This window comes from Amblyomma mixtum, chromosome 3, assembly GCF_055824585.1.
Source record: "Amblyomma mixtum isolate Tamu chromosome 3, ASM5582458v1, whole genome shotgun sequence".
Classification (NCBI taxonomy): domain Eukaryota; kingdom Metazoa; phylum Arthropoda; class Arachnida; order Ixodida; family Ixodidae; genus Amblyomma; species Amblyomma mixtum.
In genome coordinates, this window is record NC_143014.1 from 312,698,753 (window position 1) to 312,713,462 (window position 14,710).

Here is a 14,710-nt window from a genome sequence, read left to right on the forward strand (position 1 = left end):
GGGCGATCTGCATATGCGTAGTGGCGGGGCATGGTGTGTGGTAGCAGCACATGTTATGCTAAAGGTAGGGAGTTATAGCAAAGTGCAATCCGCTACCTAGATCTACTTCCACGAGGCACCACTGCGCGTGCACAGGACGCCCTGAGGACACCAGATGGCGCCACGTGCTAAACTTCCTTTTGGTGTCGTTATAACGTCAAATTCTCAATAAAGAATGCATGGCCTATCTGCTTCTCTTCCTCCAAGAGCCTTATGGCATTCAAGACATTTGTGAAAAACTGGGTCCATTGCACACTGCAAAACTTTGATGCCATTCAATTTTAATTACAGTAGGATGCAATGCCATTAATAGGCTCCTACACTGGATTGCTAATGTCATCACCTAGGTTGAAATACAATTTGTGACCGAATGAGTTTGATGAACTCGAGCATTCACTTCCCAATATGCACTGAAACTCCACTAGACGTACACAAGACATCCGAAACGTCCCCAGGACGTCCAAGAGAGTTTCAGTGCCCGCTGGCTTTTGATTTCACGCTGAATGCTCACGCATTCGAAATAATTATACCACTACCACCAGTGATAATCTGAATATGCGACTGAAGAAAAAACTTCTGCTTTGTAAAACTGAGGTTAACTTTAGCCAGACATAATATTGAGAAGAGCTAGTCATATTGCTGCTGGCTGTCAGAATGAGCTGCTACTTTCGATCTCAGCAGCATCAGTGCCCAGTAGTAAGCACACAGTCATCACTCTGTGAGTTACCCATATTCGATTCTCTCATACCACCTGCTTCAACATAGCTGTCATACCAGCTCTATATTCCACAAGTTCACAAAGGCTCTGGATGTTTTTTTCTTTGGAATGATGCATAGGGCATACGTAAACAAGGATCACCAGGAGGAACATAATGAATAAACAGCGCTAAAGACGAGGATGAAGGGCAGACAGGACGAGCGCTGACTCGCAACTAACGTTTATTGAGGAAAACACAGAACATATCCAAGCCAAGCAGCACCAAAACCACACAATCATCAAAAACTAAAAAACCATGTCATGACAACCCCCTACACATGCCCTGTTCAAGAAATCTAACCTCATTATCTGTTAAAGCAATGGAAGGGTCAGTGACACATTCTTCCCCTAATCTCATGATATGTCTGGCCTCAATTTATTCCTGGTTGATCTTTGCCAAATGGGCATCTGAAATAATTGTCTGTGATAGAAAAGGATGGCAGCCTTTACACCCCTTACAATGCGTAACCAGATTTGACCCCCTACCAACTCTAGTGGTCTCTCGTGTTCTTGAACAGGGCATGTGTAGGGGGTTGTCATGACACGGTTTTTTGGTTTTGGATGATTGTGTAGTTTTGGTGGTGCTTGGTTTGGATATATTCTGTGTTTTCCCCTATAAATGTCAGTTGCGAGTCAGCGCTCGTCCTGTTTGCTCTTTGTCCTCATCTTTAGCGCTGTTTATTCATTATGTCACTGTACCAACTAGCCCAGATTACTCTTCTATTACCAGGAGGAAATTCACCTGCACACAATATGCAACTTATATTGAATTTCGTCTATCACATAGTTTCAGTTTCAGCAGCCGAAAGGTGGCTGTGAAATCACAAGTAGGTTTTGAGAACATGCAAGGCATACAAAAACTATACTGGCTGTGTCCTCATTGTAATTTGCACGTTTGCTCGAACTCGTACACTAGCTTTGCCCGGGAGCATAGATGACAGTGAGGGAACAAACAGATAATAGACTGCATTTTGAATTCCTCACATGACCTTGGACCCACTGGTGACATACTGGTGACATCACAGCCACCAGTCCCTACTGAAACTGAAACTATGTCATAAAAGAAATTCAATTATCAATTCATCAGCTAATTTCACATGGTCATCCATATTTACTGATATGTTATGCATCCCACCAAAGAAAAAACACCACAAAAAATCTGGCATCTTCACCTCTTTAAAAGCAGTGCGATCGTGAATCTCTGTTCCAAATTTTGCATCGCTTCGTGCTGCCATCCTGCTCAGCCTTGATGGTTTACATTTATTGAATTCAAACCTGACTTAAGCCTTGTCTAATGGATAGATACTGGAAGCAGTGATGTGAAAATGAATTCGCGTATCCCTTTTAGGTGGCAATAATTATCCAATGGGGGAAATCTTCATTCAATCCTGTCATATGATGTGGTTACGTAAAAAACAGAGGTGTGTAAATATTTTTAAAAATCTCAAACAGAAATAAAGTATAGATATGAGGAAAAAGTGCTTTTGAATATGAATATATGTTCAAAATGAAATGAATTTTCAGAAGACAAATGGTAGATGTTGTTTTCCTCTTTTTTAATACAGTATTGCACATGGTATTTGCACCAGAAATTAGACAAAACTCAGCTCCATATATTTCTGTGAATATTTGTACAATTTGTTAGTGCACACTAAAAGTCTCCGGCATGCGGCTTTGTTAGGGGATATAAATTAATATAAAATGGCCTTGCAGTATTAATAGCACTTTAAATTACAACTTCAGACACTTTACATGCCCACTTTTTCCTTCATTTGCTACATTTTTATCACCCAACTGCTATTGCTATCACCCTCGGATGACATTTGTTACTAGGCAGCACTGAAAAAGGGTGAAATGACATTCGATGTTCTGAACCACATTCTCTTCAAATTAAATTAAAACTTCCAGTGAAACACGGGTACTGCTACCAAAAACACAGTACATGAGGCAGAATAACTGACTTCCTACCACTCAATCCCAGAAACAACGATGTGCATTTACGTCAAAATGATCTCTGCATTTACAGGTGAAAAGTGCCATGTAAACTCCTAGACAGACATGAATACATGTGGGGACTACACAAAAAGCTACAGAAAAGGTGGGAGTCGAGAAAGGTATGAAGGACCATTAAAGGACCATCTCAGGACTTCACTGGGGTGTAGAAGAGCTCTTTTTAACCTCTCATCCAGAGGTGGAAGAAATAATCAACTTATTACTGGTGCAAGCATATCCTCAAAGCTAATTCTGAGAGAAACTTGCATGATTTCTTCCCCTTCCTCATCATTTGTGCGGATATAGAAGCCCCACTTCCAGTAGCATAAGCAGTGTACTTGTATTTCAGAAGCATTGCTCCAATGAATTGAACAAATATTCCTAGCTGGAATATCAAAATTTCCCCCCTGCTACAGCCACCCGCAGCAGAATGGTGACTTGGCCACACCTGTACAACTTGCAGCTGAAATGGCAAACTTGAGGAGTTTGCCTATGAAGTCAACACTCCCGGGTCTGAGTGCAATGCTCAGCCACACCTTGAATGTACACCTTTGACAGAATGGTCACAACGCTCTCAACATTCGACCAGTGTTATTAGGGCAGAGCGGAGACGACGGCACAGCACTCACCTCTGCACCACGTCCAGGGTGTCCTGTAAATGCCCCCCTGCTGCGACTGCCTCCTGCTGGTACTTCCTCGCCTGTGCCAGTTCCTTCTCCTGTGCGGTGAATGATGAATAAAGCAAAAGGTTGAGCAGGTTCACCTGTGACGTTCCCTTGGGTGTCACTATAGATAATGCAACTATAAATGGGCACCACTCTAGATGATGCCACTATAGATGGGTGTCACTATAGATGATGCCACAACAGCTGCATGCAACTATAGATGGGTGTCATTATAGATGATGCCACTACAGACGGGTGTCACTATAGATGATGCCACTATGAATGGGTGTCACTATATATGACGCCACTATAGATGGGTGTCACTATAGATGATACCACTACAGATGGGTGTCACTATACTGTCGCGTAGCGAGCTTCGCAGGTTTCGTGCGCCAGTTTCTCGAACAAGCTGAATGTGTTCTCCCTGTGGTGCGACTTGCTGTCCTTGTGCTCGCTGCTATGCGGGGAGCCAATAGAGAGGCTCACACTCCGACATATGGCAGAGCCATTTTCTCTGTGGCTCTTTGCAAGCAGGCATTGTGCGGCACTCTCCCCAGCCTTGTTTGAATGTTTAGTTAGAGTAAAACGCTGTAAACTGGGAGAGGACGAGGTCTCCCAAGGCTGCGTCTGGGCCACCAGAGCGGGCACGCAGACCCCGTGGTTTCCAGGAGAGTCGAGCGAAGTGATTGCTTCGGGCAGCACATTGCCCGGCGGACCAGATACGCCAGAGACGAGCCGCGAGGGCCGAAGGCGCGGACGACGGGTCGCGTGGTGCACCGACTGCGAGGTTTGCGTTCCCTGTGTTTCGGGTGCCATTTTGTGTGTTTGTATCTGTGTGCTGAGTGAAAATGCGCATATCTTCGTGGAATTTACGCGGTGCTCTCGAGTAAACAACCTTATGGGCACCGGCGTGCTATTGGCTGCTTCTGTTTTAAAGAAATCCTCATTGGCTCCGAACAGCATTTCCGATTGGCTACTAAACGTGTCCCCAGAATCCTGAGCATTAACAGCGAGTTTTGGCGCAGAGAGGAGAGGAACGGCTGCTGTCCTGCTCCTCAGTACCACTGCTTTGAAGATGTTGCGTACACCCTTGGTATGACTGCCTGCGTTATTATATAATCTTAGATCTTGTGTATCAGTTTGTTCAGTTTAAATGATGTTTTGGACCCATTTTAAATAAATCGAGTTAATTCATGCTATCCATTGACACCTGCTGGTCAACTTCTTCGAGGCAGCAGAGCCCCCATTCTGTCCCGAAGTACGCTTTGTTACAATGCATGATACCATTATAGATAGGTGTAACTGGTTGGCTGGTTATGGTTTATGGGGTTTAACGTCCCAAAGCGACTAAGGCTATGAGACGCCGTAGTGGAGGGCTCCAAAAATTTCGACCACCTGGGGTTCTTTAACGTGCACTGACATCGCACAGTACACGGGCCTCTAGAATTTCTCCTCCAAAGAAATTCAGCCGCCGCGGCCAGGATCGAACCCGCGTCTTTCGGGTCAGCAGCCGAGCACCATAACCGCTGAGCCACCGCGGCAGCACAGATAGGTGTAACTATAGATGATGCCACTATACATCGATGTCATGGATATCACTATAGATGATGCCACTATAGATGGATGTCACTATAGATAATGCCACTATAGATGGATGTCACAACAGATGATGCCACTATAGATGCTCCCTCTATAATGACACCACTATGGATGCCACCATAGTAGTGACACCCATCTGTAGTGGCATCATCTATAGTGACACCCATCTAGAGTGGCATCATCTATAGTGACACCCATTTATAGTGGCATCTATAGTGATGCCCATCTATGGTGGCATCCATAGTGGTGTCATTATAGAGGGAGCATCTATAGTGACATACATCTATAGTGGCATCATCTATAGTGACACCCATCTGTAGTGACACCCATGTATAGTGACTCACTATACATGGGCGTCACTACAGATGGCTGTCACTACAGATGATGCCAATATAGATGGCTGTACTATAGAAGGGTGTCACTATACATGATGCCACTATACATAGGTTTTTCTATAGATGATGCCACTATACATAGGTTTTTCTATAGATGATGCCACTAAAGATGGGTGTCACTATAGATGAGTGTCACTATAGATGCGTGTCACTATAAGTGGGCGTCAGTATAGATACCACTATAGGTGGATGTCACTATGGTTGGTTTATAGTTTATGGGGTTTAACATCCCAAAATGACTCAGGCTATGAGGGATGCCGTAGTGAAGGGCTCCGGAAATTTCAACCACATGGGGTTCTCTAATGTGCACTGACATCGCACAATACACGGGCCTCTAGAATTTCGCCTCCATTGAAATTCGGCAGCTGCGACCAGGATCGAACCCGCGTCTTTCAGGTCAGCAGCCGAGCACCGTAACCACAGAGCCACCGTGGTGGGTGTGGGTGTAACTATAGATGATCTCACTATAAGTGGGCGTCACTGTAGATAAGCCACTATAGACGATGGCACTATAGATGGGTGTTACTATAAATGGTGTCACTATAGATGATGCAACTAGAGAAGGGTGTCAATATAGATGTCAGTAAAGATGAGTGTCACTATAGATGATGCCATTATAGATGGGTGTATTATATGTGATGCCATTATAGATGGGTGTATTATAGGTGATGCCACTATAGATGGCTGTCACTATAGATGATGCCAATAAAGATGGGTGTCACTATAGAAGATGCCCCTATAGATGGCTGTCACTATAGATGATGCCACTATAGATGGTTGTCACGATAGATGATGCCAGTAAAGATGGGTGTCACTATAGATGATGCCACTATACATGGCTGTCACTATAGATGATGTCTCAGTAGATGGGTGTCACTATAAGTCGGTGTCACTTTAGGTGGGAGTAACTGTAGATGATGTCACTATAAATGGTACCAATATAAGTGGGTGTTACTAGAGGTGCATGTCACTACAGATGGGTGTCACTATAGGTGGGCACCACTGTAGATTCCACTATAGGTGGGTGTCACTATAGATGGCACTATAGATGACACTATTGATGGGTGTCACTATAAGTGTCACTATAGGTGGGTGCCACTATAGATGGGTGTCACTATATATGATGCCACTATAGATGTGTGTCACTATAGATAATGCCAGAGATGGGTGTCACTATAGATGGGTGTCATTACAAGTGGGCATCACTATAGATAATGCCACTATAGGTGGGTGTCATAGATGGCACTATAGAGGGCATCACTATAGTGTCACTATAGGTGGCTGTCACTATAGATGGTGCCACTATAGATGGGTGTTACTGTAGACGATGCCACTATAGATAGTTGTACTATAGATGATGCCACTATAGATGTGGTCACTATAGATGATGCCATTAAAGATGGGTGTCACTAATACTACTAATGCTCCTATAGGCGGGTGTCACTATAGACGATGGCAGACAAGCATCACTATAAATGGTGTCACTATAAGTGGGCGTCACAATAGATGGTGCTACTATATGTGGGTGTCACTATTGATGATGCCAGTAGATTGGTGTCACTACAGATGATGCCACTAGACATGGGTGCACTACAGATGATGCCACTATATGTGGGTGTCACTATAGATGGGTGTCACTATAGATGCCAGTATAGATGGGTTTCACTATGGATGATGCCAGTAAAGATGGGTGTCACTATAGATGGGTTTACTGTAGATGCGACTATACATGAGTGTCACTATAGATGATGCCTCTATACATGGGTGTCACTAAAAAAGGTGTCACTATAGACAATGCCACTATAGGTGGGTGTCACTATGCATGAGCCACTGAAGATGAGTGTCACTACAGATGGGTGTTGCTATAGATGATGGCACTATAGATGTGTATCACTATAGATGACGCCATTAAAGATGGGTGTCACTATAAATGGGCATCACTATAGACAATGCCACTATAGGTGGGTGCCACTATAGACGATGGCACTAGACAGGTGTCACTATAAATGGTGTCACTATAGGTGGGTATCACTATAGATGGTGCTACTATAAGTGGGTGTCACTATAGATGATGCCAATACATGAGCCAATATAGAAGGGTGTCACTATATATGCCAGTAATGATGGATGTCACTATAGATGATGCCACTATAGATGGGTATACTATAGATGATGCCACTATACATGGGTGTCACTATAGATGCCACTAAAGATGGGCGAACTATAGATGCCTCTATATATGGGTGTCACTATAAGTGAGTGTCACTTTAAGTGAGTGTCACTTTAAGTGGGTGTCACCATAAATGGTGTTACTATAAATGGGTGTTACTATAAATGGGTGTCACTATAGGTGGGCACCACTAGATGGCACAATAGGTGGGTGTCACTATAGATGACACTATTGATGGGTCACTATAAGTGGATGTCACTAAAGGTGGGTGCCACTATATATGGGTGTCACTATAGATGATGCCACTACAGATGGTTATCACTATAAGTGGGTGTCACTATAGGTGGTGTCACTATAGGTGGGTGCCACTATAGATGATGTCACTGTAAGTGGGTGTCACTATACACGATGGCACTATAGATGGGTGTCACTATAAGCAGGTGTCACTATAGATGGTGTCACTATAGATGATGCCACTATAGATGGGTGTCACTATAAATGGTATCACTATAAACGGGTGTCACTATAAATGATAGCACTATACATTGGTGTCACTATAGATGGTGCCACAAAATATGGGTGTCAATATTGTGACGAAGACGAAGCTGGCAGTGGCGCGGGTCGGAGCGCCCGCGCTAGGCCAGCGGCCATTAAACCATCTCATAGCCATCGTTCACCACGCCTCATTCTTCGGCTGACCGCCGCGTAACATTTGGTGTGAGGTGCGGGGGTCCCTTCATCGCCATCCTGGTCCCTGAGCTTCGGCGTCCTGGGCCTGCCGTGGACGTCGGCCGTGAGTGCCTGGTCAGCGCCGCACGGCCGTGCCCCAGCCCGCCCGACCTGAACCGACCTCGACGCTCACCCCAGCCCCGTCCCCCGCCCGGACCACACTACACGACGACCCAAGACCCGACGGACCCAAGGCCCGACGGACCCAAGACCCCACCGACCCAAGACCCCACTGACCCAAACGTGAAGACACCGTCCCCCTGCCTCTGCCGTTCGGTGCGTTCAGAGACCTCGGCCGTCAGCTCCTGGCACTCTACGGCCCGGATGCTTCGTGGACCAGGACTCATTCTCTCATCTTTCTCATCGTGGCGGCCAGCACTGCACCATCTTCTACATATTGTTCGATCCTTCACTCAAGACCATCGCCATTCCGCCGTCTGTTCGTCACCGATCGGGACAATCACTCGGAGGCCCCGGGTAGTGTGACGAAGACGAAGCTGGCAGTGGCGCGGGACGGAGCGCCCGCGCTAGGCCAGCGGCCATTAAACCATCTCATAGCCATCGTTCACCACGCCTCATTCTTCGGCTGGCCGCCGCGTAACAATATAGATAATGCCACTATAGGTGGGTGTCACTATAGATGATGGCACTATAGATGGGTGTCACTATAAGTGGGTGCCACTATAGATGGGTGTCACTATAAGTGGTTGCCACTATAGGTTGGTGTCACTATAGATGGGTGTCACTATAAGTGGTTGCCACTATAGGTTGGTGTCACTATAGGTTTGGTTTGGTTTATGGGGTTTAACGTCCCAAAGCGACTAAGGCTATGAGAGACGCCGTAGTGGAGGGCTCCGGAAATTTCGACCACCTGGGGTTCTTTTACGTGCACTGACATCGCACAGTACACGGGCCTCTAGAATTTCTCCTCCAAAGAAATTCTAGCCGCCGCGGCCGGGATCGAACCCGCGTCTTTTGGGTCAGCAGCCGAGCACCATAGCCGCTGAGCCACCGCGGCGGCAGGGTGTCACTATAGATGGGTGTACTATAGATGAGCCACTATATATGGGTGTCACTAGATGATGCCACTAGAGATGTGTCACTATAGATGGGTGTGACTATAAGTGGGTGTCACTATAGATAATGCCACTATAGACGATCCCATTGTAGATGGGTGCCACCATACATGATGCCACTATAGACGGGTATCACTATAGATGACATCACTGTAGTTGGGTGTTACTATAGATGTCACTATAGTTGGGTGTCACTATAAGTGGGAGTCACTATAGATGATTCCACTATAGGTGGGTGTCACTATAGATGATGCCACTGTAGATGGGTGTCACTAAAGATGGGCGTCATTATATATGATGATACTATAGATGGGTGTGACTACATGAGCCACTATAGATGATTCCACTATAGGTGTGTGTCACTATAGATGAGTGTCACTATACATGAGCCACTACAGATGGGTGTAACTATACATCGGCCACTACAGATGGGTGTCACTACAGGTGATCACTATAGATGTGACGCATAGTTTCTGGGAGAAAAGGAGAAGCAAACTAGCAGCTCAGACTGGCAACAGCAGGGGTGCGATTACGAGTTTGTCTCAATTTTGAGATTGACATCAAAATGACGACACCGCAAGACGCTAACTGCGGAATCAACCAATTAGCAGCGAGGTTGTGGTGGCTAGTAGCGGGGTGCCACCCAGAAAGCATTTAGTTGCGCAATAAGGGACCGTATGCTAACATTTTGCTGTAAACACGCCGTTAATAAAATGAACAGTTTTATCTTCCTAACAAACTGTTTCAAACCTAGCAACATGAAGTAAAACAAGAAGCGTCCTCAGTTTTGCAATTAAGTTTGCTCTTCAGTCACTTTTGCTGCCGCCAGGGTGCGCTGACGCTGGAAAAGCGTCGGCTAGGCGGCGTGAGCTGCCGCCTGATTCAAAGGATCCAGCCTTATTCCTCCACGCACATATTCAGCCATCGTAAAAATGGCAGCCAGAAATAAATCACCTGATTCGACGGCTGTCTTTTTCTTTACACACTACGTAGAATCAAGGTACTGTGCAGACGCCTTAGGTGCGCGGAAAAATCTATTCAAAGGCAGTGGTTGCTACGGGTCTGCCGAGATCAATTTGCAAGGAACGCTTGGCTCGAAAACCGGCGAAGGCAGCTTTAAGGCAAGTTCACACTGGCGAGTTGCAAACGTCGCGCTAGTATTCTAGGCGACCGATTTTGGTCAATTAGTTAAGGTTTCCGAAGCAGATGCAAAGCGGGGAGGGAGCGTAACAAATCGATTTAAGCCTGTCGCGCGACCTCCGCAACTCGCCAGTGTGAACTCACCTAGCCTGCTATCGATGGCATATGTGCTCTAAGAGCGATGCATGGTTTTATTTATTTTTGTTCAGAAAATATCAGGCGACCATGAATAATCACACTGCAGCAACTGCCGACATAGGGGAGCAGACCGGTGCAGCTGCTGGGAGCTTGCAATCTCACTGCGGGAAAAGAGCCGGCACGCCCGGTCACTGCGGCAACAATCACTCTTCCACCTCGTAACCAACTCATGCCGCCTGCTTCGGGTTAAGCACTTGATATTCGTGTTGGTGTTGTTGCCGTTCCGTTCGGATGATGCTCGGATGACGCCGCCGGGGATACTGCGGTGGCGAAAGTTTATGCGAAGGAAGTCCTCCTTCGCCGCCACCTTGTCTTGGGGGTCTCGCCGGAAAGCGCGCACCTTCTGCGACTTAACTTTGACAGTGGTCTCCGCAACTCACCACAAACACTTGCTCACAGTCGGTTGGGCTACGCCGACGTTTACTTCATTTCTTACGGTGTCTTGAAACCCACCGGCGGCGAAGGCGCGCACAGCACTTGCCGCTTAACTGACCGCGCACTCACCCACACACCTCCAAGTTCAACGGCGAGTTCGTCGCACAGCCATTATGCTCCTAGCCTCCTTCCTATGCCAAAACGTCTAAAAACTCGTCCAGCATGTCAAAACCGTCTTCATGTGCCCTCTTACACCGTTGCTCGCGCGGTCATCGGCGATGCTCGCAACCTGTCTACGGGAGTTTGCATGGAGATCCCTCGACACCACTTCAGCCACCATGGGCGCTCAAAGCATCATGAGGCGGTGAGCTACCGACTGCCCTAACGTTCAATATCCTCTCTGTAAATTGCAACAAACGAGCAGAAAAGCATTTAAGTGCAAAATTTGCCCAAAATAAGAGATGGCTAGCTCTCCTATTGGCCAAGTAATGAACACTACAAAAGCTAATATTTTGTAATTAACAGGCACACTTTTAAAAGTAAATATGTTTTCAAAAAAATGTCGTTGCTTAAACACTTTAAGAGGTTTTTAATGGCATTTCGGAAAAGTGAAACCTTTTATTGGGGCGTCGTGTGTCTATGCGTTTTCATTACTATGGCTTTGGCACACTGCGTTCGCGCAAAAGTCGTCTGCGCACACACGAACAGCGTTTTCGGAATGAAACATCTTAGTAGTGCCACTCCGTGTTCCCAAAAAAATACAACTGTCCCGCAACAAGTAGCTCACCGCCCGATGATGCTTTGAGCGTCCATGGTGGCTGAAGGCTCCGGACAGGCCGCCATTGGAAACTGAACCTTGCAACGTTTAACGCAAGAACCTTATCAAGTGAGGCTAGCTTAGCAGTGCTATTGGAGGAATTAGCCGGTATTAAATGGGATGTCATAGGGCTTAGTGAGGTTAGGAGGACAGATGAGGCGTATACAGTACTAAAGGGCGGGAATGTACTGTGCTATCGTGGATTAGCAGATAGGAGAGAACTAGGTGTGGGATTCCTCATTAATCAGGATATAGCTGGCAACATAGAGGAGTTTTACAGTATTAACGAGAGGGTGGCAGCTATCGTAATTAGGCTTAATAAGAGGTACAAGCTGAAGGTGGACCAGATAGTTGAAAGCCTCTATGAGGATGTAGAATCGGCAATGACCAAAGTAAAATCACAGTACACTGTACTGATGGGTGACTTTAATGCAAAGGTGGGTAAAAAGCAGGCTAGAGACAAGGCGGTAGGTGACTATGGCTTAGGTTCTAGGAACAGTAGGGGAGAGTTAGTAGAGTTCGCAGATAGAAATAATTTACTGATTATGAATACCTTCTTCCGCCAACGAGCAAACAGGAAGTGGATGTGGAAGAGCCCCAATGGTGAGACTAAAAATGAAATAGACTTCATACTGTGTGCACACCCTGGCATTGTAGAGGATGTGGAGGTCCTCGGTAAGGTCCGTTGTAGCGACCACAGAATGGTAAGGTCTTGTGTTAGCTTAGAATTGAAGAGGGAACGGAGGAAGCTGGTGAAGCGAAAGGCTATTAATGAGTTAGCATTAAGAGGGAAGGTAGAGTAATTCAGAATGTCGCTGCAAAACAGTTTTCTGCTTTAACTGAAGAAGACGACCGTAGTGTTGAAACAATGAATGATAATCTTACAGCTATCGTTACAGAGTGCGCCGCAGAAGTAGGTGGTAGGATGGTTCGACAGGATACCAGCAAGCTATCTCAGGAGACTAAAGATCTGATTAAGAAACGCCAAAGCATGAGGACGTCTAACTCCACAGACAGGATAGAACTAGCAGAGCTATCGAAGTTAATAAATAAGCGCAAGGTAGCCGACATAAGAAAGTTTAACATGGAGAAAATCGAGCATGCTCTAAGGAACGGAGGTAGCCTAAAATCAGTGAGGAGAAAACTGGGCATAGGTAAAAACCAGATGTATGCGCTAAAAGACAAACGGCAATGTCATCAGCAATATGGATAAGATAGTTGAATTAGCCGAAGAGTTCTACACAAATCTATACAGTAGCGAATGTAATCAAGTTACTGAGGGAGGCAGTCGAGCACAGCAATGCGACATCCTGCCAGTAACGAAGGAGCAAGTAAAGAAAACCTTAGGAGCAATGCAAAGAGGGAAAGCAGCTGGTGAGGATCAGATAACAGCAGATTTGTTGAAGGACGGACGAGAGATTGTGCTACAAAAACTAGCCACCCTGTATACGAATTCCTTGTGACCTCGAGAGTATCAGAAGCTTGGAAGAACGCTAACATTATCTTAATTCATAAGAAAGGAGACGTCAAGGACTTGAAGAATTACAGACCAATCAGCTTATTGTCCGTTGCCAACAAGGCATTTACTAAGGTAATCGCTAATAGAGTCAGGACAACCTTGGACTTTAGTCAACCAAATGATCAGGCAGGCTTTCGTAAAGGATACTCGACAATGGACCACATTCACACTATCAATCAGGTGATAGAGAAATGCGCAGAATATAACCAAACCCTATATATAGCCTTCATTGATTACGAGAAAGCCTTTGACTCAGTGGAAACCTCAGCTGTCATGCAGGCATTGCGGAATCAGGGTGTAGAAGAGTGTTATGTGAAAATATTGGAAGATATTTATAACGATTGCACAACTACTATAGTTCTCCATAAAGTCAGCAATAAAATTCCAATACGGAAAGGTGTCAGGCAGGGAGACACTATCTCGCCAATGCTCTTCACTGCCTGCTTACAGGAGGTATTCCGGGGACTGGAATGGGAACAGTTGGGGATAAGAGTTAATGGAGAATACCTGAGTAATTTGTGATGACAAATTGATGACAAACAAATTGTGATGACAAATTGAGGCTGATGACAATGCCTTGCTAAGCCACTCAGGACAAGAACTGCAAAGCATGATCAATCAGTAAGACAGGCAGAGCATAACGGTGGGGCTAAGAATTAACATGCACAAAACCAAAGTAATGTTCAACAGCCTAGCAAGGGAACAGCAGTTCGCAATTGGTAGCGAGGTGCTGGAAGTAGTAAGAGAATATGTCTACTTAGGCCAGGTAGTGACCGCAGATCCAGATCATGAGAGGGAAATAACTAGAAGAATAAGAATGGGGTGGAGCGCATATGGCAGGTTCTCTCAGATCATGAATGGTAGCTTACCAATATCCCTGAAGAGAAAAGTATACAACACCTGTATCCTACCGGTACTCACCTATGGGGCAGAAACGTGGAGGCTAACAAAGAGGGTTCAGCTTAAGTTAAGAACAACGCAGCGAGCTATGGAAAGGAAAATGATAGGTGTAACGTTAAGAGATCGGAAGAGGGCAGAGTGGGTGAGGGAACAAACGCGGGTTAATGACATCTTAGTTGAAATCAAGAGGAAGAAATGGGCTTGGGCACGGCATGTAATGCAAAGGCAAGATAACCGCTGGTCTTTAAGGGTAACGGAGTGGATTCCAAGAGAAAGCAAACGCAGCAGGGGACGGCAGAAAGTTAGGTGGGCGGATGAGATTAAGAAGTTTGCGGGGAC

The 14,710-nt window shown here is 45.8% G+C and overlaps 1 protein-coding gene and 1 pseudogene across 1 annotated transcript in view; one reads left to right on the forward strand and one right to left on the reverse strand.

Annotated features, from left to right (window-relative positions):
• The window catches only part of LOC149355633 (uncharacterized), a 430,506-nt pseudogene that overhangs the window by 112,021 nt on the left and 303,775 nt on the right, over positions 1–14,710 (forward strand).
• Positions 1–14,710, reverse strand: part of LOC149355637 (uncharacterized) — a 94,918-nt gene that overhangs the window by 28,431 nt on the left and 51,777 nt on the right. The window contains exon 10 of the mRNA XM_089583961.1: positions 3,418–3,506. Coding sequence (XP_089440087.1) covers positions 3,418–3,506 — 89 coding nt within the window. The remainder of the gene's footprint in view (positions 1–3,417; positions 3,507–14,710) is intronic.